The 25,187-nt window shown below is 46.8% G+C and overlaps 2 protein-coding genes across 2 annotated transcripts in view; one reads left to right on the top strand and one right to left on the bottom strand.

The window, feature by feature from the left end:
- Positions 1-25,187, bottom strand: part of CENPI (centromere protein I) — a 114,391-nt gene that overhangs the window by 6,578 nt on the left and 82,626 nt on the right. Inside the window, exons 19-20 of the mRNA XM_082262855.1 lie at positions 23,722-23,955; positions 15,541-15,688 (exon numbers count right to left, since the gene is read on the bottom strand). Coding sequence (XP_082118981.1) covers positions 15,554-15,688; positions 23,722-23,955 — 369 coding nt within the window. The 3' untranslated portion in view covers positions 15,541-15,553. The remainder of the gene's footprint in view (positions 1-15,540; positions 15,689-23,721; positions 23,956-25,187) is intronic.
- Positions 89-8,735, top strand: LOC309559555 (transmembrane protein 47-like; the record flags this gene model as incomplete). The annotated part of the gene is made up of 3 exons (XM_082262857.1): positions 89-299; positions 2,001-2,141; positions 8,433-8,735. The coding sequence occupies 3 exons, from the start codon at positions 89-91 to the stop codon at positions 8,600-8,602; spliced, it is 522 nt and encodes a 173-aa protein (XP_082118983.1). The 3' UTR covers positions 8,603-8,735.

The following is a 25,187-nucleotide window of genomic DNA, read 5'->3' as shown; positions in this document are numbered from 1 at the left end:
AAAGCTTAAAAAGGGCTGCAGACACTGAGAGGTTAAGTGGAATCATTGAAGAACACCATTGGATATCGGGTTATTGGGATATTTAAGGATGTCCCCCGAGATTAGAAGTCTACCTCCAGCGATGCCCCCCAGACAGTTCACATTGGTCGTGCTGCTCTGCGGGTTCCTGGCACTGTCTATGAATGTGGTGGCCCTGGTCAGCCCTTCCTGGGTGACGTCCAAGCATTTCTCTCTGTCTCTGTGGGAAGTCTGCAGCCAACAAAGCAACGCCTGGCATTGCAGATCTGCGCTGGACACCGGTGAGTAAAAGGAGTTTTCTGCATTTTATAGAACGTAAAACAACATTGTAATATTTTGTAATCGGAAGAAACTTGGATCTCTCCGTTTTTATTGGGTAACTTTGATTAATCAAGGTGGTATACAGGATCTCACAAAAGTGAGTACACCCCGCTCATTTTTGTAAATATTTTATTATATCTTTTCATGTGACAACACTGAAGAAATTGCACTTTGCTACAATGCAGAGGCATAACTAGATCCTTAAGTGACGGTTCACACTGATCCGACCAAGTCGCCTGACAAGTAGCGCTCCATGCTGTGCAATGGAACTGTTCTAATCAGAGCGACTCAAGTCGCTCCAACTTAGAAAAAGGTTCCTGCACTATTTTTTTGCAAAGTCGGAGCGACTTGCATTGACTTCCATTATGAGAAGTCGTTGCAAGCTGCGCCGAAGTCGCGGTGCACGGGCGACTTCATTAGTCGCCTGAAGTCGGGGCTACTTCGAGTCGGAACAGTGTGAACCGACACTCAGGGTCCCGGTGCAAGAAACCATGAAGGACCCCCGACACCCTTCCCTTTAAGCCTGGGGCTCTTCCCACTGATCCTGGGGCCCTTTATTATGGTCCCACAGCGGGACCCTTTCACAAGTTCTGCAGTGGGCTCCCTTCCTGCCATCTTGGGGCCTCCCCACGGTAGTGGAATGCCAGGGCCCGGTCGCAAGTGTGACCTTTGCGATCCTGGAAGTTCACCCACTGGTGTCAGTAGTTATTTTTTGGTATTTTAATTGTATTATTTTTTTATCATTTTATTTCATTTTTTTACAATGTGACTGACTATGACTCTGTCCATTCAGAAAAGGAAGGAGCTGGTAAATTACATATTTACCGACCCTTTCCTGGTTCTCTATTTTGACACATCCCCTGCAGCAACCAGCAGGAGAGGAAAGTGAGCACGGGGTGGGAGGACCAGGGGAGCACACAGGGGCCCAGAAACAACAGAACACAAGTGAAATGGATAGGAGAGGCGGCGGGGGCAGCACACAGAGGAACCAATCTCCTCCATTTTCCTCCTGCAGCTACAGGAGAAATAAGGACAGTAATTTCTCTACATGCTGCCCCCCGCCCCGGCTAAGAAGCTGCTCGGCTGTGATTACAAGGAGCAGGATGGGACGTCCCTCTCCCTCCTGCTGCCTCGCCCAACCAGCCTGCACGGCCGCCAAAGACCAGATCAAAGCCGAATTCGGCTCTGATCAAGTCTCCATGCAAAAACCCGAAAGGGATGTCATGACATCCCTTCCGGGTACTCGGCACCAGATTAAGAAAAATGACAGCCAAACTTGGCGTTTTGAATGCTTTTAAGGGCAGAGGAGGGGTTTTGCCCCCAGATCCCCCCAGATCCCTCCACAAGAGTACCTGTCAAGAAACAAAAAGTAAGAAATATCGGCGCATATCGGCCGATACCGATATGCATTGTCCAAAATATTGGTATCGTCAACGAAAAACCGATATCGGTCGATCACTAGTACATAGTGCTATGTACAAAGTACAGATGTTTATGGTACATGGTGTGATGTTACATTGGTGACAACTGGTGGCGCTAAAGCTGTGGCACACAATACACACAGTAAATCCAGATTAAACCCTGACTATATCCCAACTAAACCCTCTATTCATTCTCCCTTGTTGCAATATAATCTCTAACAATGTTTTTGTGATTTTCAGACTGGCAAGTGGCTTCTCTTATCCTTGTGTTATGTGCCACGCTCCTCTCTGGCCTGTGGTTCATAGTGAGTATTCTGTGGATCTGCCAAGTGAAGCAGGCTCTGAAGTTCCGCAATCTGTCGTTTCTACTTATTATATCAGGTAACGTGCTCAATCTGAAAGGTTTAGCTATGGGAATTCTCTTAGGGGTGCTGCACACCTCCTGCATTGTAAAACGCCACATTTTAGGGCTCGTTCACTTGTGCTTTGTTCCCTGAAGACAGAGCTGCACTTAGATCACTCTTCAGAGAGCATTAGACAGGCGGTGAGGAGGCGTCACCTCCTTACCACCTGCTTTAACTGAATTCATTGCATGCAATTTGTTCACTTTGAATGGGTTGAGTTTGGCGGGCGCTTGCTGAAAGTGGCATGGCATTTGCACACCCCCAGCAACTGCTTCTGCACCTAAAGAAGATAGCAGTTGGGGGCAGCAACAGTGCAGCTCAACTATGGGGTTTAAACCCCCCCCCCTTCCCGGTGTGAATGAGCCCTTACTGTGCAGGAAATGTCAGTTCTGGTGAGTAACACCATATGTTAGCCACCGGACTGCACACTGCACTTTGCCAGTTCCGGGTAAGTATTGTTATTCCAGATAGGGCTGAAACTAGAAAATCCTGAAACTTTGTAGTTGTTTTGTTTTGAACCAAATCTTATGTAGTAGCCTATACATGGGGTAACTTTTGTTGGACTTTCACCCCCTTCCCATCCAGGCCAATTTTTAGCTTTCAGCGCTCTCACACTTTAAATGACAATTGCGCGGTCATGCTACACTGTACCCATATGAAATTTTTATCATTTTTTTCACACAAATAGAGCTTTCTTTTGGTGGTATTTAATCATCTCTGGGTTTTTTATTTTTTTACAAAAAAAAAGAATAAAGACAGAAAATTTTGAAAAAAAAAAAAAGTTTTTCTTATTTTCTGCGAGTAAATTTTGAAAATAAATTTTTCTCCTTCACTGATGTGCGCTGATGAGGCGGTACTGATGGGCACTGATAGGCTGCACTGATGAGGTGGCACTTATGGGCACTGATGAGGTGGCACTTATGGGCACTGATGAGGTGGCACTTATGGGCACTGATGAGGTGGCACTTATGGGCACTGATGAGGAGGTACTAATATGCCGCACTGATGAGCACTGATAGGCGGCACTGCTGGGCACTGAGAGGTGGCACTGCTGGGCACTGAGAGGTGGCACTGCTGGGCACTGATAGGCGGCACTGACGGATGGCACTGGACACTGACGGGTGGCACTGATGAGCGGCACTGATGGGCAGCACCATCAGTGCCCACACTCAGTGCCCATAGTGCTGCCAGTCAGTGCTCATCAGTGCCTAGATGAGCAGTCACTGATGGGCACTGACTGGCAGCACTATGGGCACTGATTGTGGGCATTGATGGGGGCACTGATGGCGGGCACTGAGTGTATGTTTTTACCTTTTAGTCATCAGGGCACTGGTGATCAGTGCCCTGATTACATTCCTGTGTGTCCCCGGCGCTGTGAGGCTCCCCCTCCTTCCTCACACTGCAGGCTCCGTGTGAGGAAGGAGCGCCGGCGATGAGAGATGATCTCATATGTTTACATATGAGATCATCTCTCATTGGACGGTCCGATCACGTGGTGAATGGCCGCTGTGATTGGCCATTCACCACGATCTGTGATCGGCTGTGTCCAAGGGACACAGGATTTCCCCGATGCGCGCTCTCGGGAGCGCGCGGGGAGACTGCTTCTGGGAGGCCGTTTAAAAACGGCCTCCCGAAAATTCGAGTCCACGCTGCAGCCGTATATAGGCTATAGCGCGGACCGGAAGCAGTTAAATGAGCGGCAAAAACTTTGTGTCCAAGTATCCAATGGGAGTGACTCGCCTAGGTCAGATTCCCAGGAAATCGCATATGAGGGCTTGTCCCTAGTTGCTGCCAGGGAGGCGTAGATGATGGAACCACTCAAAATATTTCAAGGGGTATAACCACAGGTGTATTGTGGAGGAAATAGAGCAGCTGGGGCATTAAGATAATTTTTGTTAAATTAGCTCTACCCGCCACTGACAGCAGTAGTTTAGACCACAATTTCACCTTATCCCTAAACCGTGACAGCAGGGGAAATATGTTCAAATGGCAATAGTCCACAATCTCAGGCGAGACTATGATTCCCAAATATCTGAACTGCTCCACTATAGGTACTGGGCATAAAGAAGACAACTGGGGGTCAAGAGCTCCTTCCAGTGGCAACAGGGCTGACTTGGTCCAGTTAATAGTCAAGCCTGAATAAATGCCAAATTCAGTGACTATGTCCATTACAGCTTGCAAAGAGGGGCCTGTTTTTACCATCAAAAGCAGCACGTTGTCTGCATACAACATGATCTTTTCATGGAGTGCACCATATTTAAAGCTCTCAACCAGAGAGCTGGTCCTAATTTTAGCCGCCAGGTGTTCTATTGCAAGGGCAAATAGGAGGGGGGAGAGAGGGCACCCCTGCCTAGTACCCCTACCCAGTATGGACATGAACTTTAATGGCATCCCAGTCTTAGTCCATAGGGTTCAATATTGAGTTGGTCCACCCTTTTCAGCTATAACAGCTTCAACTCTTCTGGGAAGGCTGTACACAAGGTTTAGGAGTGTGTCTATGGGTATATTTGACCATTCTTCCAGAAGCGCATTTGTGAGGTCAGGCACAGATGATGGAGAGAATGCCTGGCTCAAAGTCTCCACTATAATTCATCCCAAAGGTGTTCTATCGGGTTGAGGTCAGGCCAGTCAAGTTCCTCCACCCCAAACTCACTCATCCATGTCTTTATGGACCTTGCTTTGTGCACTGGTCAAAATCATTTGGTGGAGGGGGGATTATGGTGTGGGGTTGTTTTTTAGGGGTTGGGCTTGGCCCCTTAGTTCCAGTGAAGGGAACTCCTAAGGCGTCAGCATACCATGACATTTTGGACAATTTCATGCTCCCAACATTGTGGGAAGAGTTTGGGGATGACCCCTTCCTGTTCCAACATGACTGCGCACCAGTGCACAAAGCAAGGTCCATAAAGACATGGATGAGCGAGTTTGGGGTGAAGGAACTTGACTGGCCTGCACACAGTATTGACTTCAACCCGGTAGAACAACCTTTGGGATGAATTAGAGAGGAGACTGTGAGCAAGGACTTCTGGTCCAACATCAGTGCCTGACCTCACAAATGCGCTTCTGAAAGAATGCTCAAACATTCCCATAGACACACTCCTAAACCTTGTGGAACGCCTTCCCAGAAGAGTTGAAGCTGTTATGGCTGCAAAGGGTGGACCAACTCAATATTGAACCCTACGTACTAAGACCGGGATGCCATTAAAGTTCATGTGTATATAAAGGCAGGCGTATACACGCAACGATTATTGGCCGACCGATCGTCCGTCTTTTGTCCAGAGTGGTGTTTTGTTGGTTGGAATGTGCCTAGACTGCACAAGAATTTTTTTGCCCAACAAAAATCTGCTTCAGAAATTATGTCATGTGTTGGTTTGCTTTCTTTGTGTTCGTTCTTCTCTGGTGCATGCCCAGACTTGCTCATAAGATTTTTTCCCTGTCGAAATCTGTACTGACTGCACGAAGAATCGGCCGTGTTTTGACGGCGGACAAAAATTTATTAGTCTGCACACCAGATTTTTTTCGGCCGAAAAGTCGGAGTCGGTTGTCGGAAGCATCATACTAACAAGCCGAAAATCAGCAGATCGGACGTTGGACGAAAATTCCCTGCCAATTTTCGACGCGTGTGTACGGGGCTTAAGACTGGGATGCCATTAAAGTTCATGTGTGTGTAAAGGCAGGCGTCCCAATTCTTTTGGTAATATAGTGTAACTTTTACTATAACAGAATCTGGAAAGAACATCATGTGAAAATCAGTACCAAATCCTCACTTCTAGCCTATCTCGCAACGTCCTGTCCAGCAGGGTCCAGATGTGGGGCTGCGGAAGAGAATGCATACCTGCAATCAAAGAGACAAAGCTCCAGTAGCCAAACAGAGTCACGTCTGAAGAAAAGTGCTAGCACAAAGCTAGGGGTTATCCTGGCATGGCATACAGCTTTTATTGTTTGCCAGGGTCTAATCTTCCTGCAGTCAGGTGAATGAGTTTCTGCATCCCGAGGAAGAATCTTTAATCATCCTGCAGTCAGTCTATTTCTTCATACAAACTAGTTTTTTTTAAACACAGACTACCTCATTATTTGGATGGCACATCTTGTTTTACATTTGAGGATCTTGTTATCACTTTCTGAATATTATTTTCCTATGGCATTAATATGAACCAAAAAGGGGAACTCCCACCTTAATTTACTCGCGACCAGTGCAGTGCAAAGTTGCCTGCATGTGGGCAGTAAGACGAGTATTTATCTGCATTGTGTATCTTCTCATTTGGTCAAAGTATGTCTTGCTTTTGTTATTGTTTTAAATAGAATAAAGAATAGTTAAAGCGTTAACCATAAAAAAAAAATCCTGCTCCCTTAAAGCATGTTATATAGCACAGTGCTTGTGCGGTGTCATTTGGCCCCCTGTATCACCTAAAAAAACCTGGCTGATCCTGCCAGTTTCTGCCCTCCTCCCTGTACACTGACCACAGTATATCATGGCTGCTGAGCCCTGCCACCGTGGTCAGTGTACGTGTCTCCGTCATCCGCAGCCCTGCACTGTCCTCCTCTCCCCCCTCCCCGCCCTGCCTGTCTGCTCGTCAGTGCCCATCCCCTCCTCTCCTGCCGCTATCATATTTATTTTATCTAATCCCCTCTGTATTATAACACTAACTGCTCCGGTGTTATAGAAAAAAAATACGTAATCTGTACCTAAATCCGAGCAGCTCCCGGCGATTAAGTGACTGCACAGCTCTCTCTCTCCCCCTCCTTTCCGGCTGACATCAGCTGCAGTGCTTGGCCCCACCCACTGGAGCTCTCCGCCAGGCAGAGGAGAGATCTGAGGAGTCAGCTGAGCGCCGGGAGACGCTCGGATTTAGGTACCAATTTGCATATTTTTTCTTTAACAGAGGCACAGGAGCACTTTGTGTTCTATTACAGAGGGGATTATATAACTTTATATAAGTGGCTTAACAACCACTTTAAATATTAGCCTTAAAGTTTCAACAGCAGATAAACCATAATATATGCATACTCAATACAGAACTTAACCATTCCGGTTTCCTTATTTGACAAGTTCCACACAAGCTTGGTTCCTGATCATTCAAACTGCAGCCTTTGGCTTTTAACCGGCCCTTGGGGCACTGTTTCTCCTCCACTGACGCCAACGATGGGGCACTGTTCCTCCCCCCACTGACACCAACGATGGGGCACTATTCCTCCGTCCACTGACACCAACGATGGGGCACTGTTCCTCCCTCCACTGACGCCAACGATGGGGCACTGTTCCTCCCCCCACTGACACCAACGATGGGGCACTGTTCCTCCGTCCACTGACACCAACGGTGGGGCACTGTTCCTCCCTCCACTGACACCAACGATGGGGCACTGTTCCTCCCCCCACGGGCACCAACGATGGGGCACTGTTCCTCCCCCCCACTGACACCAACAATGGGGCACTGTTCCTCCCCCCACTGACACCAATGATAGGGCAATGTTCCTCCCCTGATGGGCATCAACGATGGGGCACTGTTCCTCCCCCCATGGGCACCAACGATGGGGCACTGTTCACCCCCCGGGCACCAACGATGGGGCACTGTGCCTCCCCCCACGGGCACCATTGATGGGGCACTGTTCCTCCCCCCACTGACACCAACGATGGGGCACTGTTCCTCCCCCGATAGGGCACTGTTCCCCCCCGGGCACCAACAATGGGGCACTGTGCCTCCCTCCACGGGCACCAACAATGGGGCACTGTTCCTCCCCCCACGGGCACCAATGATGGGGCACTGTTCCTCCCCCACTGACACAAACAATGGGGCACTGTTCCTCCCCCACTGACACAAACGATGGGGCACTATTCCCCTGCTGACACCAACCTAAATGACCATTCATACCTAAACGAGCCCAGCCCATTGTGGGAGGGACTTGTGTTTTAGGGTCATTTAGGTATGACTATTTAAAGATCAGCTGCCCACACTCCAAATCCAGCTCTGAGGAAGAGGGGACACCTCTCGAAACACGATATCCATTCCATGACTGTCCTTGACTTAGCAGGTCATGCTAGGTGGAAATCTGGGTTCATTATACTTTTATCTGCTTGAATTGTCTTCCTTATTTGTGAGTATGATGTGCATATATTTTAAATAAAACCCCCTTTTTTTTTGCAAAGGTGGTGCGCCCTCTTTACTTTTTCTTTCGTAAAGTGAACTCTGTTTAGAAAGTTTGAGGAGCCCTGACTTAGACTGTAGCTGTTACCTTTGATTGTGTGTGCACTAACACTATTCTGTCTCTGAAGTTCTCCTGCAGATCAGTGCTCTCCTGCTCTTCTCACTTTTCCTGACAGCACCATTACTCCCCCGGTCCACCCAGTTTAGTTGGGGTTATGGACTGGGATGGGGATCTTGTATCTTCATGCTTGGGACAGTTGTGATAAGTTGCTTGAGAACTGGCCTTTCTATGGACTGACCCATCGCTTCACACATAACCTGGAAATGAGATAAAAACACTACAAATAGAAGGAATGCCTGAAGACATCTGTAGAAAAAGCTAAAAATGTGTGAACACTCAACGGCTTTAATAAATACATATGTCAGATTTGTTTTCTCCAAGCAATAAGGCAGCTCAGATTCAGCGAGTTCAAGGAGTTTAATGGCTGTGTGTATTTCATTTAGTGCAAATATGCATTGTGGGCATTTCTCACATGTAAAGAAATGGCACTGCAGCTTGCATAGGACATATTAAAGAAGAATTCTGGCCTGGTGCAGCAAAAAAAACAGCCGAAAACATATAATGCAAGGGCAAAAGTATGTGCACACCCCTGTTTCCAGTGTAGGGAACTGTTTTTGCTACAACATACATTATAGACCATCGTGATCTTCCAACCTTGCAGCAAACGTTTGGGGAAGGTCTATTTCCGTGCCCCTGTGCACAACACCGGCTCCATAAAGACATAGCTGGGCCAGCTTGGTGTGGAAGAACTCAAGTGGCCTGCACAGAGCACTGACCTCAACCCGATGGAACACTGCCAACTGCAAGGAGGTCTTCTTATCAAACACCATAAATGTTTTTTGACTGAATAGGCACACATTCCCACAGACACACTCCAAATCTTGTGAAAAGCCTTCCTAGAAGAATGGAGGCTGTTATAGCCACAAGGTGGGGGTCCTCTTTAAAGATTGCCTGTTTTTAGGGGATATTTACAAATACACAGACACAGATAGAAATATATACACATTATGATGGTGGTCTCCAAACTGTGGCCCTTTGTTTGCTTTTATTCTGCACTTTGGCACTATTTTTTTTCCACTGAAGAGGCAGAATTCCACCCAATGCCAACAGCAATGGGGCCCAACAACACCAATGATGGGACACTATTCCTCCCACTGATACCAATGATGGGTCACTATTCCTCCCACTAATACCAATGACGGGGCACTATTCCTCCCACTGATACCAATGATGGGACACTATTCCTCCCACTGATACCAATGATGGGGTACTATTCCTCCCACTGATACCAATGATGGGTCACTATTCCTCCCACTGATACCAATGATGGGACACTATTCCTCCCACTGATACCAATGATGGGTCACTATTCCTCCCACTAATACCAATGACGGGGCACTATTCCTCCCACTGATACCAATGATGGGACACTATTCCTCCCACTGATACCAATGACGGGGCACTATTCCTCCCACTGATACCAATGATGGGACACTATTCCTCCCACTGATACCAATGATGGGGTACTATTCCTCCCACTGATACCAATGATGGGTCACTATTCCTCCCACTGATACCAATGATGGGTCACTATTCCTCCCACTGATACCAATGATGGGACACTATTCCTCCCACTGATACCAATGACGGGGCACTATTCCTCCCACTGATACCAATGACGGGGCACTATTCCTCCCACTAATACCAATGACGGGGCACTATTCCTCCCACTAATACCAATGACGGGGCACTATTCCTCCCACTAATACCAATGACGGGGCACTATTCCTCCCACTGATACCAATGACGGGGCACTATTCCTCCCACTGATACCAATGACGGGGCACTATTCCTCCCACTGATACCAATGATGGGGCACTATTCCTCTCACTGATACCAATGATTGGGTACTATTCCTTCCACTGATACCAATGATGGGACACTATTCCTCCCACTGATACCAATGATGGGGTACTATTCCTTCCACTGATACCAATGATGGGGCACTATTCCTCCCACTGATACCAATGATGGGGCACTATTCCTCCCACTGATACCAATGATGGGAGGCACTATTCCTCCCACTGACACAATTGATGGGGGGCACTGTTCCTCCCACTGACACCAATGATGAGGGCATTATTCCTCACACTGATACCAATGATGGGGGCATTATTCCTCCCACTGACACCAATGATGGGGGGGGCACCGTTTCTCCCCAAGAAATGGGGCGCTACTCCTCCCCACCGATACCAATGATGGGGCACTATTCCTCCCACTTAAACCAATGACGGGGCACTATTCCTCCCACTTAAACCAATAACGGGGCACTATTCCTCCCACTGACACCAACAATGGGGCACTATTCCTCCCACTAATACAAATGATGGGACACTATTCCTCCCACTGACACCAACGATAGGGCACAATTCCTTCCACGGACATCAATAATGGAGCCCAATGACAGCAGTGATAAGGCACAGTTCCTCCCATGAATACCAATGATGGGGCGCTATTTCTCCCACCGACACCAAAGATGAGGCATTGTTTATTCCCACTGATGTCAGGGCCTATTTTACTTTCAATGGCCGGCCTGACCCCCCTTAAGTTTGAAGAACAATAAACTGGACCTTTGTTTAGAAAGTTTGGTGACCCCTGATCTAATATATGCAGATGAACCATGGATAGTGGTACCGCAGCCCGAAGAAATAAAGAAAAACCAGGGAAACTTTGCAACAAAGCTAAAGGCATTGCAGTGATGTAGCATATTGTACATTACATTGTTCCTGTGATTGTGGATTTTAAAGAATTTGGCTAATATTTCTGTTTTCTGTACTCAATTTTTTTTCAATACAAATATTGGAAACTAAATAAAGAATTTGAAAAGAGGAATCACAATAGTTTTCCTTTCAACTTGTATAAATTTAAAGTCAGAAATGTGTTTCATTAACCACTTGCTTACTGGGCACATATACCCCCCTTCCTGTCCAGGCCAATTTTCAGCTTTCAGCGCTATCACTCTTTAAATGGCAATTGCACAGTTATGCTACACAGTACCCATATGATATTTTTAGCATTTTTTCACACAAATGGAGCTTTTTTTTGGTGGTATTGAATTCGTTTTTGTTTTTTTTTTTCTTTAAAAATTTTTGGTCTTTTTACCAAACAGGTAATTTTTCTCCTTCACTGATGTGCTGTGATGAAGCTGCACTGATGGACACTGGTAGGTGGCAATGGCTAACAGCACTGGCGGTCAAGGCTGTCTTTAACATGGGGCAAAAGTGGCAGCTGCCCTGGGCTCTGTCATTGTTGTAGGGGCCCAAAGCAGCTGCCCCTTTGAGCCCGTGCTGCCCACAAATAGTATTCCTGGGTAGCGGGTACAACGATCCACCCCACTTGTTCTCCTGGCCGGGTTAATACAAGTGGCCACTGATATAGAGAGGCACAGCTGCGGGTTGTATGTGTGGAGCACACTCGTCCTGCTTCTCCCTCTGTCAGAAGCTGAAGGACTAGAGTGGCTGTGATAGGGAGTGAGGCAGAGCCGTGCTCCGTGTTCCTCCTGCCCCATCAGACTTGTGTAGCACAGAGCCGAGTGAAGTGTTCTAGTTGCGTGTAATAGGTCTGATAAACGGAGACAAAGAACCAGAAAACACCTAACAGAGAGGTGTAAGCTGCACTGCTGTGAAGCTTCTTAAACAGGTGAGTGAGAACTGTAAGGAGAAAAGAGGGGGGGGGGGGGGTTGGAGAAAGAACTGTGAGAAGGAGGGGGTGAATTTGTATAAGTTGTCACCTATCCACAGCTTGAGGTGTGCTGTGGAGGAATTAGGAGGTGAGCTGTAGATGGGGAGGGAGGGTACAGAGGTGGGGTGTAGATGGGGTGGGGGGGGGGGGAATATACAGAGATAAGTTGTGGATGGAGGGGTAGAGAGGTGAGGTGTGGATGGGTGGAGGTTCAGCGGTGAGCTGTGGATGGGGGGTGCAGAGGTGAGGTGTGGGCAGGGGATGCAGAGGTGAGCTGTGGATGGGTGGGGGTTCAGTGGTGAGCTGTGGATGAGGGGGTGCAGAGCTGAGCTGTGGACGGGGGGGGGGGGGTGCAGAGGTGAGGTGTGGATGGAGGGAGGGGGTGCAGAGGTGAGGTTTAGGCGGGGGGAGTGCAGAAGTGAGGTGTGGGCGGGGGAGTGCAGAAGTGAGCTGTGGAGGGGGGGGTGCAGAGGTGTGGTGTGGGCGGGGGAAGTGCAGGGGTGGGGGGATGCAGAGGTGAGCTGTGGATGGGAGGGTGCAGAGGTGAGCTGTGGATGGGAGGGTGCAGAGGTGAGCTGTGGATGGGAGGGTGCAGAGGTGAGCTGTGGATGGGAGGGTGCAGAGGTGAGCTGTGGGGGGGGTGGTGGGTCTGGAGGTGTGGTATGGACAGGGGGGTTGCAGAGGTGAGGCATGGACGGGGGGATGCAGAGCTGAGGTGTGGAGGGGGGGAATGCAGAGGTGAGGTGTAGACAAGGGGGGGATGCAGAGGTGAGGTGTGGACAGGGGGGGATTCCGAGGTGAGGTGTGGACAGGGGGGGATTCCGAGGTGAGGTGTGGACAGGGGGGGATTCCGAGGTGAGGTGTGGACAGGGGGGGATTCCGAGGTGAGGTGTGGACAGGGGGGGATTCCGAGGTGAGGTGTGGACAGGGGGGGATCCCGAGGTGAGGTGTGGACGTAGGGGGTACAGAGGTAAGCTGTGGAGGGGGGGGGGTGGGGCACAGAGGTGAGCTGTTTACGGGAGGGTACAGAGGTGAGGTGTGGACAGGGGGTGCAGAGGTGAGGTGTGAACAGGGGGTGCAGAGGTGAGGTGTGAACGGGGGGGGGTTGCAGAAAAAAAATGTCTGACGCCAAAAATAGCTGCTGTAAAAATGTCCAGTGTGCATGAGGCCTTATAGTTTGTTTGGACTAAGCGGTGCTCAGCCATTCATAGGCAGCTTTGTATTCTGTGAATTCATACAAATCCTCCTCTGATTGGCAAAGTGAGAGCGTGAGGTCATCAGTCTGCCCCTCCCACTCAGCCAGATGAAGCTTTGTATTAACTTGCAGAATACAAAACTGCCTATGAATGGCTGAGAGCCGCTCACACAGACTCTTTTGTTCCAAGTGTGAGACGGGGAGTGTGTCTCACAGCCGGATTTCAGCACTGTGTAGTATACTGGGAATGTAGGTGAAGGTACATGCAGTACATACAGTGCTTAGAGACATTGCAGCACTTAGTGAAGTGAATAGTTAGTTTGCACCAGCTTGATCCAATCAAATTTCAAGTGACATGAAACACGGACATCAGCTTTACATTTTTTTACATATTTACCGCACTGAAAACATTTTATATTTTTTGATTGAATACAGCCAAGTCATTTGCACTTGTTTTATTTATAATACTTTATACATATATACAACATTATACACACCGGCAGCTGTATACATAGTAACATACCAGAGCTACTGTATAGTAACTTGTATATATTTTACATTAATTTCATAATATTGTTAAAACTGAACTCCAAGCAAACAGCAAAATACAAAATATAAAATATACACTATATTACCAAAAGTATTGGGACGCCTGCCTTTACACGCACATGAATTTTAATGGCACCCCAGCCTTAGTCCGTAGGGTTCAGTATTGAGTTGGCCCACCCTTTGCTGCTATAACAGCTTCAACTCTTCTGGGAAGGCTGTCCACAAGGTTTAGGAGTGTCTATGGGAATGTTTGACCATTCTTCCAGAAGCTCATTTGTGAGGTCAGGCACTGATGTTGGACTAGAAGGCCTGGCTCACAGTCTCCGCTCTAATTCATCCCAAAGGTATTCTATCGGGTTGAGGTCAGGACTCTGTGCAGGCCAGTCAAGTTCCTCCACCCCAAACTCGCTCATCCATGTCTTTATGGACCTTGCTTTGTGCGCAGTCATGTTGGAACAGGAAGGGGCCGTCCCCAAACTGTTCCCACAAAGTTGAGAGCATGAAATTGTCCAAAATGTCTTGGTATGCTGACACCTTGAGAGTTCCCTTCACTGGAACTAAGGGGCCAATCCCAACCCCTGAAAAACAACCCCACACCATAATCCCCCCTCCACCAAATTATTTGGATCAGTGCACAAAGCAAGGTCCATAAAGACATGGATGAGTGAGTTTGGGGTGGAGGAACTTGACTGGCCTGCACAGAGTCCTGACCTCAACCCAATAGAACACCTTTGGGGTGAATTAGTGCAGAATCTGCAAGCCAGGCCTTCTGGCCCAACATCCGTGCCTGACCTCACAAATGCGTTTCTGGAAGAATGGTCAAACATTCCCATAGACACTCCTAAACCTTGTGGAAATGTTGAAGCGGTTATAGCTGCAAAGGGTGGACCAACTCAATATTCAACCCTACGGACTAAGACTGGGATGCCATTAAGGTTCATGTGCGTGTAAAGGCAGGCGTCCCAATACTTTTGGAAATATGATATATATATATATATATATATATATATATATATATATACCGTATATATGTGTTATATATATATATATAGTGAAAGAGCTGTTCTACTTGCCCAAAATATTTATATTTGTCCATCCAGTCCCAAGATGCAGCTCCGTCACACAACACAGAGATGCCTGGCATGGCAGGAGACCTGATTTTTAATTTTTTTTTTTGCTGCAGTTCAATAATACTTACATGTCCTGTCCCTCCCCCACCCTGTGACTGGACAGTAAAGGAGAAGCAGCCCTCTGATAAGCTCATCTTTGTCACTTTACTGTCCTATCAGCATGTACATTGCACTGCAGAACAACGATTGGCTCTTTGGGCTGTTTTCCCCTCCACCTGTTTGAGCTCTGCAGTTGTAATAATAAATATAGCGCTGTAATATTTTTCAGCCTGGAGTTTAGCTTTAAAACCCCTTTCACACTTGTGTGACCTTAAAGTCGCATGATTTTGCAGCGACTTTGATTGGACCTGAGACAATGCCTGTGTAATCTTGAGGTCTTTGGACCTCCAGTCACATCAAAGTCAGACCATAGTATTGCAGGGACTACCCTGAAGTCGCACAGATATGAACGGTACTCATTGGATATCATGGAGTACGACTTGTCAAGTCACACAAGTGTGAATGAGGCCTAAATGGCATTAATCTGCTTTGATGTTTATTTCCATGGAGTGTAGACTAACCAAAGAACACTTGTTAAAGTTGAGAGCCGCTGCCGGGAGAATCTTTCTTTTTGGAGCCCACGCGGCTTACACTGGTCTCTAAAAACAGGGTTAAGTCGGTCAGGCCTTGATTGGAGAGAAATTTTGTGTAGTCATCCCATCGCTGCCCCTGCAAGGGGAAAAGAAAAGAAAAAAATTTTTTGGGTATATAATTTTGCTTTATACTATTCCCTATACTTAACATAAAATTGACAGATCGTATCATAAGTAACATTTTACTGACAGACCGTATCATAAGTAACATTTTACTGAATCAAACTATGCACAGAATTCAGTTCAAATGTTTGAACCACTTCCAACTCCGGAAGATTTACCCCCCTTCCCGACCAGGCCATTGTTTGCGATACAGCACTGCGTTACTTTAACTAAAAAATTGCGCGGCCGCGCGACGATGTACACAAATTAAACGTATGTCCTTTTTTTTTCTCCCCACAAACAGAGCTTTCTTTTGGTGGGATTTGATCACCACTGCAGATTTTATAGTTTTTGTACTATAAACAAAAAGAGACCGACAATTTTGAAAAAAAAAAAAAAAGGTGTTTTTTCATGCGTTTTTAGATTGACAAGTGACCAATGGAAAAAAATAAAAACGCCTATAATCTGCCCAAAAAGAAGCTCATGTTACATAGTTACATAGTTAGTGAGGTTGAAAAAAGACCTCAGTCCATCCAGTTCAACCTATGATGTGTGTGTGTGTGTGTGTGTGTGTGTGTTTGCTGCTAACCGTACATTGTATACCCCTGTATGTTGCACATTGTATACCCCTGTATGTTGCACATTGTATACCCCTGTATGTTGTACATTGTATATCCCTGTATGTTGCACATTGTATACCCCTGTATGTTGCACATTGTATACCCCTGTATGTTGCACATTGTATACCCCTCTATGTTGTACATTGTATACCCCTCTATGTTGCACATTGTATACCCCTCTATGTTGCACATTGTATACCCCTCTATGTTGCACATTGTATACCCCTCTATGTTGCACATTGTATACCCCTCTATGTTGCACATTGTATACCCCTCTATGTTGCACATTGTATACCCCTCTATGTTGCACATTGTATACCCCTCTATGTTGCACATTGTATACCCCTCTATGTTGCACATTGTATACCCCTCTATGTTGCACATTGTATACCCCTCTATGTTGCACATTGTATACCCCTCTATGTTGCACATTGTATACCCCTCTATGTTGCACATTGTATACCCCTCTATGTTGCACATTGTATACCCCTGTATGTTGAACATTGTATACCCCTGTATGTTGCACATTGTATACCCCTGTATGTTGCACATTGTATACCCCTGTATGTTGCACATTGTATACCACTGTATGTTGCACATTGTATACCCCTCTATGTTGCACATTGTATACCCCTCTATGTTGTACATTGTATACCCCTCTATGTTGTACATTGTATACCCCTGTATGTTGTACATTGTATACCCCTGTATGTTGTACATTGTATACCCCTGTATGTTGTACATTGTATACCCCTGTATGTTGTACATTGTATACCCCTGTATGTTGCACATTGTATACGCCTGTATGTTGCACATTGTATACGCCTGTATGTTGTACATTGTATACGCCTGTATGTTGTGGTCTTTAACCATTGCCCCGGAAGATTTTACCCCCTTCCTGACCAGGGCCTATTTTGCGATTCGGCACTGCGTGACTTTAATGGACAATTGCGCAGTCATACGACACTGTACCCAAACTAATTTGACGTCCTTTTTTTTTCCCACAAACAGAGCTTTCTTTTGGTGGTATTTGATCACCTGTGCGATTTTTTGATCATGCGCTATAAACAAAAAAAGAGCGACAATTTTGCAAAAATAACAATATTTTTCACATTTTTTTATATGAAATCCCCCCCCCCCCCAAAAAAAAATGTAAAAATCTAAATTTAACATTTTAGGCCAATTTGTTTTATGCTACATATGTTTGGTAAAAAAAAACAAAAAACGCAAAAAGCGTATTTTGATTGGTTTTCGCAAAAGTTATTGCGTTTACTAACTAATGGAAAGATTTTTGTTGTTTTTTTTTTTTTTAAGAGTAATGGCGGCAATCTGCAATTTTTTTTTGCGGGACTGCGACATTGCGGTGGACAGATCGGACCCTTGACTGACATTTTTGACACTTTTGGGGGTACCAGTGACATTACTACAGTATATACAGCTATACATATGCACTGTTACTGTAAAAATGACACTGGCAGGGAAGGGGTTAATTTTATTGGAGAGGGAGGGGTTAATGTATGCCTGGTGCTTACTGACGTGTGTGGGGGGAGGTAACTGGGTGACACAGGGACAGATCGCAGGTTCAGCTATGCTGAACCCTGCAATCTGACCCTGTCTGTCACTTAGGAGATCCACCCGCTCTGTTTACACAAGCGGGCGGATCTCCACACTCGATTCCACGACGATCGGGGAAGAGAAGCGGCGATCGCCGCCGCTCCTCCCCTGGCCCGACTCTCGCTGTGACTGAAAACAGCGGGAGCGCGCCTCCGGCGGCGTGCGAGCGCCGCCTACAGGGGGAGGAGTCCAGCGACGTAGTACTTCGTCGCTGGACGTTAACGAGCCACATTGCCGCACTAGCAGCAATGTGAGCAGACCTAAAGTGGTTAAGGCTAAACCGCCTTTCCTCTAGTTTTAGTGAGTGGCCACGTGTCTTATTGTATTCCCTTTCTCTGAATAGTTTGTTCCTTATGCTAGGGTCGCCAGTACAGTATTTGTACATTGATATCATATCCCCCCTCAATCGTCTCTTCTCCAGAGAGAATAAGTTCAGTGCTTGTAGTCTTTCCTCATAGCTGATGTCCTCCATTCCCCTAATTATTTTTGTTGCCCTTCTCTGGACTTTCTCCAGTTCCAGCACATCCTTCCTGAGGACCGGTGCCCAGAACTGGACAGCATACTCCAGATGTGGCCGGACCAGAGTCTTGTAGAGCGGGAGAATAATCTCTTTATTTCTGGAGTGAATCCCCTTTTTTATACATGCCAGTATTCTGTTGGCTTTGCTTGCAGCGGCTTGGCATTGCATGCCACTGTCAAGCCTGTTGTCTACCAGTACCCCCAGGTCTTTTTCCATCCTAGACTCACCCAGAGGTTCCCCCCCCTAGTGAGTAGCTTGCTTTCTGGTTTCTGGCACCCAAGTGCATTATTTTACATTTTTCAACATTAAACCTCATCTGCCATGTAGTTGCCCACCCCATTATTATGTACTTTTTTGAGCATTGGGCATTTTGCTTAAAACGTCAAAACACTCAGATGTGAACAGGGGCCATTGAAATGAATAGGATTTGTCTTGTTGGGGTTTTTTGAGCTGATCCTAGAGCAGAAAAACACTCCCAAAAAGGCCTACATGTGAACTTAGCCTGAAGAACTGAGCGATAGCGATTGGTGGGAAAATTCATCATCAGGTACGGAAAGGGAGGACAGCGACGATTCTGATGTCTCTTTCTGGCACATTGCTCCGTTGGAAATTCTGAAGAATCATTTGATATCCTTCCCAAATTCCACAAGTTATGTGTCAGAAAGAGACATCAGAATCGTCGCTGTCGTCACTTTCCGTACCCGATGATGAATTTTCCCACCAATCGCTATCACTCAGTTCTTCAAGTAACTCAGATTCGCTGTCCCTGTTTTCCAGATGTCGCTGTTTTACAGTTCGTCTAAAAGCGATTTTGCGAAAAAAAGAACGCTTTTTGGACGCCATGGTCGTTCAAAATTTTCCAGGCACAAAGCACTGGAAAAGCACAGGCGGGGCACTGGAAAAGTGACCAGGTGCAATCCTGTGGTGAAATGGGATGATACAGTCAGGGTTCATACACATTTTCACCAATGAAATTCCATGACTTTTCCATGACTTCACGTAAATATTCATGACCTAATGTTTCATGAAATGTCTATGTATATGTGTTAAATAAGAAGAAAATCTATGTCACACCCAGCATATTTTTACTAATATAAATGACACTTACGTTCGCCGCACGCAAAGCTGGCCGCTATCTTGCTGTCTGGGAACATAGTCTGGAAAAGCTGACCTGTGTCTTCACAAGACTTGTATGAATAGTGTGAATTAACCACCTTTAGAGCCCACAGTACCTCTGCTGTTAGAGTTTCGTTTCTGGATACAGCGTGACTCAAAATGGTCCCTTGTTTTACAGCTGTGAGCAGGTGTCACTTCAGGCGCACGGGTGAAAAAGCCAGCGATCGGATTGGAAGCGGTCGAGCACGCAGCTGCAGACTGGTGCTTTGCACCTTTAGCGTGGCTAGACAGCGCTGCCTCTCCCATGTTCGAAATGTCAAATGTTTTACGACACACTGTACATTTAGCACGTCCCGGGTCCTGATCTTTCTCCAGCCACCTCTCATACTTTTCGTCATGAAGCCATACATTTTTAAAGCTGCATTTCCCTGGCATTGCTGTAACTGTGAACGGACTGGTATGGATGGCACAAAATGCAGCACTTAATCTTTTTAGGGCCAAGCGACAGTCATAAGGTGCAGGCGGACTGGTATGGATGGCACAGACAGTCAGATGCACAAAATGCAGCACAGTAATCTTTTTAGGCCCAAGCGACAGTCATTAGGTGCAGGCGGACTGGTATGGATGGCACAGACAGTGAGATGCACAAAATGCAGCACAGTAATCTTTTTAGGCCCAAGCGACAGTCATTAGGTGCAGGCGGACTGGTATGGATGGCACAGACAGTGAGATGCACAAAATGCAGCACAGTAATCTTTTTAGGCCCAAGCGACAGTCATGAGGTGCAGGCGGACTGGTATGGATGGCACAGACAGTGAGATGCACAAAATGCAGCACAGTAATCTTTTAGGCCCAAGCGACAGTCATTAGGTGCAGGCGGACTGGTATGGATGGCACAGACAGTGAGATGCACAAAATGCAGCACAGTAATCTTTTAGGCCCAAGCGACAGTCATTAGGTGCAGGCGGACTGGTATGGATGGCACAGATCTGATGGTGCACAAATGCGGCACTTACTTTTGGGAGAAAGAACAGTGGTGCTCCTGCTTGCCCAAATAAAGCTGTTCAGGTGGCAGACATGAAGGTGCAGCTGGACAAAAAGCGGCGCTTACTATTCTTAGGCCAAACCTAACAGTCCCATGAGGCAGAAAAGAGTTCTCACAGAAAGGCGACTCAGGATTGGATGCTTAATTATTTATTTACATTTATTTTTAACATTCCCGTAGGACTGGTACAGTAGGTGCCCGCAGTTTGCCCTACGGTCGGTCACTGGCCAGCAGCAGCCGAGGAAATGATCGTGCACCAATGACAGGCAGCGGGGAGGGCCGGGCCGCGGTTTGCCTGGATGTGACTGGCCAGCAGCAGCAAACCAATCACAGGCAGCGGAAGCGTCACTGGAGAGCGGGCCGGCCGCATGAACGTGATGACGAAGGGGTGCGGTAACTGAAACGGTTACCGCCCCCTTCCGCATCATCATCATCATCATCACGTTCATGCGGCCCGCCCTCCAGTGACGCTTCCGCCGCCTGTGATTGGTTTGCTGCTGCTGGCCAGTCACATCCAGGCAAACCGCGGCCCGGCCCTCCCCGCTGCCAGCGATTGGTGCTTAGTGCATGATCTACTCCTCGGCTGCTGCGGACCCGGAAATCAATGTGCACAAACATAAAATAATACATTTGCAATAATAAAGTTTTAAGCATCCGCTGCCTGCCGCTCCCCCCCGCTCCTCCCCAGATTTCCATGACTTTTCCAAAACATTTCTAAAATCGTACTTTTCCATGACCTTTCCAGGCCTGGAAAGTGTCATCTCAAAATTCCATAACTTTTCCAGGTTTTCAAGGACCGTACGAACCCTGTACAGTGTAATCTGTTAGGATCACAGCTTTCTATCATCTCATTTGGTGTATTTACACTTTTGAATTTGCCGCCGGTTCCTCCCCCCTGCGTCGCAACGCTCTCAGGAGGGAACCGGAAGGCAAGTGCCGGCAATTGGCCGTGCACAGAGCGGGGAGAGACTGTCAAGATGCCGGGGAGGACGCCGGGGGGGAGGGTGAGTAACATTGCGGGGTAATCTCGAATCTTTTGGTACTGAAAGTTAACCCCGGGCCACACTCTGGATTACCGCTAGGGGGGTTAATCCAAGAACTGAACCAGAGACAGACGGCTAAACTGGCATTCATAGGAAATGGTAAAGCAGTTTTGCATGGATGACACTTGTGAAGAATTACCTTAAGGTTGCGGAAGTGAACCATTTTATCTTTGGGAAGTTTCTATAGGAGAAAAAAAAACAGAAAAAATCATCTTAAAGTGAATTGTAAAAGAAAAGAATATTCCACGCTATGGATCGAATTATGTTGTAAATATAACCAAGTGTGATTTTGACTACTAAAATGCTGAAAAAACTGCAAACGTGATGCTTATAAATGAGCAAAAAATGAGCTGCAGCCCTCAAACAAAAACTACTAATTAGTGTCTGTTAGGGAGTCATTTGTAAAATAGGGTATGGCGCTGCTCCACTTAGATGAAGTGCTAAATCTGCAAATACTAAAAAGGTGTTCCTCAGATAAATATGTATGAATATGTAGGATGCAATGTCCGCAAAAAGTGCAAGTGCTAATAATATACAAAGTGCTAATAAATGATCAGTGTAATATTGTCCTTCAAAGATGCATAAACAACTAAATCACCCAAGCTCCAGATGATGCTCCAGATGACGTCATAGTGACGAAATGCGTAGGAGTGGCTTATTGAGTCAGTACGTCACTTCCGGTAGCGGTGGTTCAGACCGGTGGAACGCGGAAGAGACACAGCCTGGCGGACCCTGCACGCTGAAAGTGAACTCCTATAATTATCTGATGGGAATCGAGCTACCTATTACAAGTGTGCGGTAATTTTATCTTTACAAATTTTGTGGTAGCGCCTGACACCAACAACTTTGCACTTTTTCACCTACACACTGCCTCAGAGGCAGGTTGGCGGCAGCTTACACCACCATTTTTTACAGTCCAATAATTGTACTGAAAACTCCTTAGCGCTGGCATAAACCCCACCCCCTAAATCACCCAAGCGCTCACTCCAATGGGGATGACAGGCGTGCCGCTCTCCCCAGGCTGGGAACTCCAAACATAGGTACATGAAAGAGAGGAGGCGGCGCAAACACCTGGTGCATTACCCTTGGACACCTTTAAAAATGTTATTAAAATGTCAAAAACATACTCACAAACACGTAGAGTAATAATCGCATATAGAGAATCCACCGCATGTGGAATTGGACATGTCCCTGTATGTGGACAGCTGATGCGTTTCGGGAGTCCTGCTCCCTTCCTTAGAGCACACGAAACGCGTCAGCGGTCCAAATACAGGGACATGTTTAATTCCACATGCGGTGGATTCTCTATATGTGACTATTACTCTTCTTGTTTGGGAGTATTGTTTTTGACATTTTAATAAACTTTTTAAAGGTGTCCAAGGGTAATGCACCAGGTGTTTGTGCCGCCTCCTCTCTTTCATGCTTCAAAGATGCATGCACTTTAATTTACAAAATCTTCACATGGGATTGCTGGTCCTTGTAGCGGCGGGGTTTAGCGTCATGGCGACACTTACGGTATGTGTCCATGGAACGCAGAGCCTCCCGGACTTCCAGCTTGCCTTGGATCAAACGAGCGATATTTCCCATGTTAATGTAAGTGGATATTATTTATTCCAATATACATTTAATCCAGTATACTGCAGTTTTACACTATGGGGATTATCATTTTGTGTTCCTTTGAGCTATAAAGAAGATACGATCATACAGAGACTACGAGGGGGAGCTTAAGGGAGGACCTCGGAGGGAAGAGAAAAGCAGTTTTTCCAACCAAAGGCGATGCGCCCCTGTTGCAAGGGGGTAGCTATCTGGTGAGTGCACTCCTGGTGGGGGGGTCATTGGAGGATTCGGGGTCACTGCATACTTGGATTCTTTATTGTGCTGGGTTAGCACTGATGCACGGATTCATTGGTGGCATTACAAGGACCAGCAATCCCATGTGAAGATTTTGTAAATGAAAATGCATGCATCTTTGAAGGACAATATTACACGTTGCATGAACCAGGGTTCTATCTATATAAACAATGGGCTGAGTTGGGTCAGCGGGCTTACCTGCTGTAAAAATGAGAAGGAGAAACCCATCAATGCCGGGTGGAATACAATGTTGAACGCCCTTTTATAGGATACCACACCGGCCATTTGAAGGACTTCTGGGTTAATTTTGATTCCTTGTGGATGGGAGTCCTGGGTAAATGCTTGTGATGTCCAAAGGCATCCCACCATTGCAGTAAGGTATTGGTTATATAGATGAATCGTCTGGGTATTGATGTTTAAAAGGACACGGCCCTTTAAGAAAAAAAAAAAAAAAAACATAAGACGGACAAGAGGACAAATAAGAAATGGTCATTTACAGCATAGCTTCTCACATTGTGATGCCTGACAAGTGCCTCTGCATTTTCTTTTTTTTTACTAGGCGACTAAGACTATCAGCCATTGATGTCCTTAGTAGATCAAAGGGGGGACTAGGAGTTTAAAGAAGTTGTAAAGTCTCAACGTTTTTCACCTTAATGCATTCTATGGTGAAAAACCTTTTCTGCTTCAGCTGCCCCCCACTCAGCCCCCGTTTTTCTTACCTGAACCCGAACGTTCCAGCAACGAGCACAAGCCCGGCGGTTCCAGCCGCTGTCTCGGGTCCTCATTGGATAGATTGATAGCAGCAGGAGCCATTGGCTCCCGCTGCTGTCAATTAAATCCAGTGACACAGGAGCGGGGGCTGAGTTCTGCTGTCTGTGTCAATGGACGCAGCAGTGGGGCTCGTGAGCGCGCCCGCACGGGTGCCCCCATGGAAAGCGGCTCTCCGTGGGGGCAACAGATGAAGAGGAGGAGTCAGGAGCGATGCTGAGGAGGAGTCAGGAGCGATGCTGAGGAGGAGTCAGGAGCGATGCTGAGGAGGAGTCAGGAGCGATGCTGAGGAGGAGTCAGGAGCGATGCTGAGGAGGAGTCAGGAGCGATGCTGAGGAGGAGTCAGGAGCGATGCTGAGGAGGAGTCAGGAGCGATGCTGAGGAGGAGTCAGGAGCGATGCTGAGGAGGAGTCAGGAGCGATGCTGAGGAGGATCGGGGCTGCTCTGTGCAAAACCCTTGCATAGAGCAGGTAAGCATAACACACATATATATATATACATATATACATACATATACACACACACAAACACACACACACAATGTTTGGGGGTTCTAACTAATTTTCTAGCTTAAAAAACAAACAGATTTCACATTGGAAACAGTGCCAGAAAATGCCTGGTCTTGTCTTCAATTGGTTAGGTGATTTACTTCCCTGCAGCCTGTGATTGCAGGAATGAAAATCAAATCACATATGGCTTCACTTTCTTCTCCCAGCATGCTTATTCGACAGTAAAAGCAGCAGCCGATTGATGATGTCATATTTGTGCTCCCTCTTCCAGTACATTTGTATGGAACACACCTGATTTAGCTCCCAGCCCTGCCCAGAGACTCAATTCAAATCTGGATTCTTGTGATAGTGAATATGGGTTATTGCGCTCAGCAGTATACTCACAAT

The sequence above is a fragment of the Pelophylax lessonae genome (assembly GCF_965119305.1).
Source record: "Pelophylax lessonae genome assembly, chromosome: 7".
Taxonomy (NCBI): domain Eukaryota; kingdom Metazoa; phylum Chordata; class Amphibia; order Anura; family Ranidae; genus Pelophylax; species Pelophylax lessonae.
The sequence above is the reverse complement of the archived record's forward strand: the minus strand, read 5'-3'. Positions and strand labels throughout refer to the sequence as shown.